This window comes from Poecilia latipinna, unplaced genomic scaffold (genome assembly GCF_001443285.1).
Source record: "Poecilia latipinna isolate Pla-1442-1.1 unplaced genomic scaffold, P_latipinna-1.0 Scaffold543, whole genome shotgun sequence".
NCBI classification, from domain to species: Eukaryota; Metazoa; Chordata; class Actinopteri; order Cyprinodontiformes; family Poeciliidae; genus Poecilia; species Poecilia latipinna.
This window is the reverse complement of record NW_015113159.1, coordinates 177,496-179,653: the sequence shown is the minus strand read 5'-3', so window position 1 is coordinate 179,653 and position 2,158 is coordinate 177,496. Positions and strand designations below refer to the sequence as shown.

The window sequence follows — 2,158 nt, the reverse complement described above, 5'->3', positions numbered from 1 at the left end:
GATGAATGAGGATGAATGGGGAGAAATGAGGATGAATGAGGATGAATGGGGAGAAATGAGGATGAATGAGGATGAATGGGAATGAATGGGGAAAAATGAGGGTGAATGGGGATGAATTCCTCCAGCGGAGCAGGAAGGATACGTGTGTCTTTGATGATGATGTCTCTGGTCGCCTTGTGGAACGCCATCTGGTAGAAGATGTAGAGGATCTGGCAGACAAACTCGTCGTCCTCCTGCTGGGCTGAAACAGAAACAGGAAAAACACTCAGCTCTCCAGGAAACGCTTCTCTAGATCACCCAAAAAACTAGAAAAACGATCACATCACCTCCACAGAGGAGCAAAACCCCCATGGACAGAAAAACAGCTCATTTCTGCCTAAAGATCTCAGGCATTTTCTAGAAAAACTTGAAACTTTCTGAGTTTGAAAACACAAATTATCTAGAAAACATTTGGAAATTGAAAAACTTGGAAAAATTTCAGAAATCTAAAATGTTTGACTTTTCAAACTCTGGAATGTTCTTGTTTTGGCAAAAATTTACTGCTGAAGAACTGCTGTCATTCACTCTAATACGTGTTTGTACAAACCTGAGTGAAAGCTAATTTCTGAGAAGACGTCTGAGTTTAAATTCTTCCTGTCGGTAAACGGCTCCAGCAGCTGGAGGTGAAACCCGACAGGAAGAGGAAGAGTCGGCGACTCACCGTTGAGGAGATCAATGAGAGCAGGAATGATGCCGGATTTGGCCAACATGGCGGCACAGGAATCGTCCATGGAGACGGTGCCGATCAGGATGACGACCTCCAGGATCAGGTCGTCCTCAGCAGAGCCTGTCGGGAAACGCAGCGTCAGGAGGAAACCGCCCAGCACAGCAGTCTGATTCTTCCTGCTGCGTTCCTCCACATTTCTTTCTAGATAAGATGCTTTGTGTTGGCAGGGAGCAGCCTGGTAGCCGAGCCACATCTCCTGACCTCTGACCTTTCACCTAAAACCGTTTCCCTCCAGTGTGGAAAGTTTCCAGTTATGTAAAACCATTAGATTGTTTAGTTTTTTAATATTCTGGTAGAACATAGAGAAACGTTTGTAATCCTCCGGACCCTGAACGCAGCGCGACCTTCAGACCTTCCCTCTGGTCGGCGGGCATCAGGCGCTCAGATGAACTCAGGACAGATGAAGGTGGGGTCAGAGGTCAGCGACCATCAAAGCTCCAGATAAGGAGGGAAGCCATGTCTCTTCTCCATCCTCAGTCGACTCCTGGCTGATAACCGGGCCTGAGCGATGGCAGCCGGAGGTCACGGCGGGGTCACGGCGGTCTGGAGACACTCACCTGGCTTCAGGCGCCGCTTCAGGTATGGAACCAGGCCGTACTCCCTCAGAACCAGCTCCCAGTCCAGGTCCGGGATGGTCAGGTTGGCCAGGGTTCCCAGGCACTCGATCACAAACTCTTCGGCCTCGTCTTCGCCAATCTGGGCCGCCAGGTCGCCAACGTGGTCCTGCAGAGACCAGACGAGGACAAAACGTCTAACCGGGACTCAGGCGCCGCAGCGACGCCGATGGAGACGGAAACGGACCAGGAACAGGTTCTTGGTGGCTCCGCCATGTTGAGACAGGTTCCTGATCATCTTCATCACCAGAACGTCCTTCAGCTTCAGAGCCCGCCGCATCAGCAGCTTCAGGCCGTTCCCTAGGCAGGGAGGAGACGCTGGGATCGGTTCTGATGGGTCGGTTCTGATGGGTTCTGATGGGTCGGTTCTGATCAGTCAGTTCTGATGGGTTCTGATGGGTCGGTTCTGATGGGTCAGTTCTGGTCAGTTGGTTCTGGTTGGTCGGTTCTGGTCAAGCAGCACAAACCTTCACAGAACACCTGAGCGTTGCTCCGGTTGGCGGCCAGGTTGATGCAGAGCGAGACGAGCTCCACATCCAGCTGCTCCTCACCGCCCAGCATCATCTTCATCAGCTGCCAGACAACAAACATAAACATAATCATCATCATCATCATCATCGGGTCAGGTAGATGCTTCATCCGATCTGACCTGGGTCAGAACCAGCCAATCACAGGAGACGTCTCATCTGAACATTTCTCTAACATTAAAGTTTTGGATTTTTAAAGTCCAGCCCACAATCTCAAAGCTAAACAGGGCGGGGCCTAAACAGGGCGGGGC

The 2,158-nt window shown here is 51.0% G+C and overlaps 1 protein-coding gene across 2 annotated transcripts in view; it reads right to left on the bottom strand.

The window, feature by feature from the left end:
• Positions 1 to 2,158, bottom strand: part of kifap3a (kinesin-associated protein 3a) — a 36,308-nt gene that overhangs the window by 14,225 nt on the left and 19,925 nt on the right. For both annotated transcript variants that reach the window (XM_015041227.1, XM_015041228.1), the window contains exons 12-16: positions 1,848 to 1,953; positions 1,568 to 1,680; positions 1,324 to 1,489; positions 701 to 826; positions 143 to 241 (exon numbers count right to left, since the gene is read on the bottom strand). In XM_015041227.1, the coding sequence (XP_014896713.1) occupies positions 143 to 241; positions 701 to 826; positions 1,324 to 1,489; positions 1,568 to 1,680; positions 1,848 to 1,953 (610 nt within the window). The remainder of the gene's footprint in view (positions 1 to 142; positions 242 to 700; positions 827 to 1,323; positions 1,490 to 1,567; positions 1,681 to 1,847; positions 1,954 to 2,158) is intronic.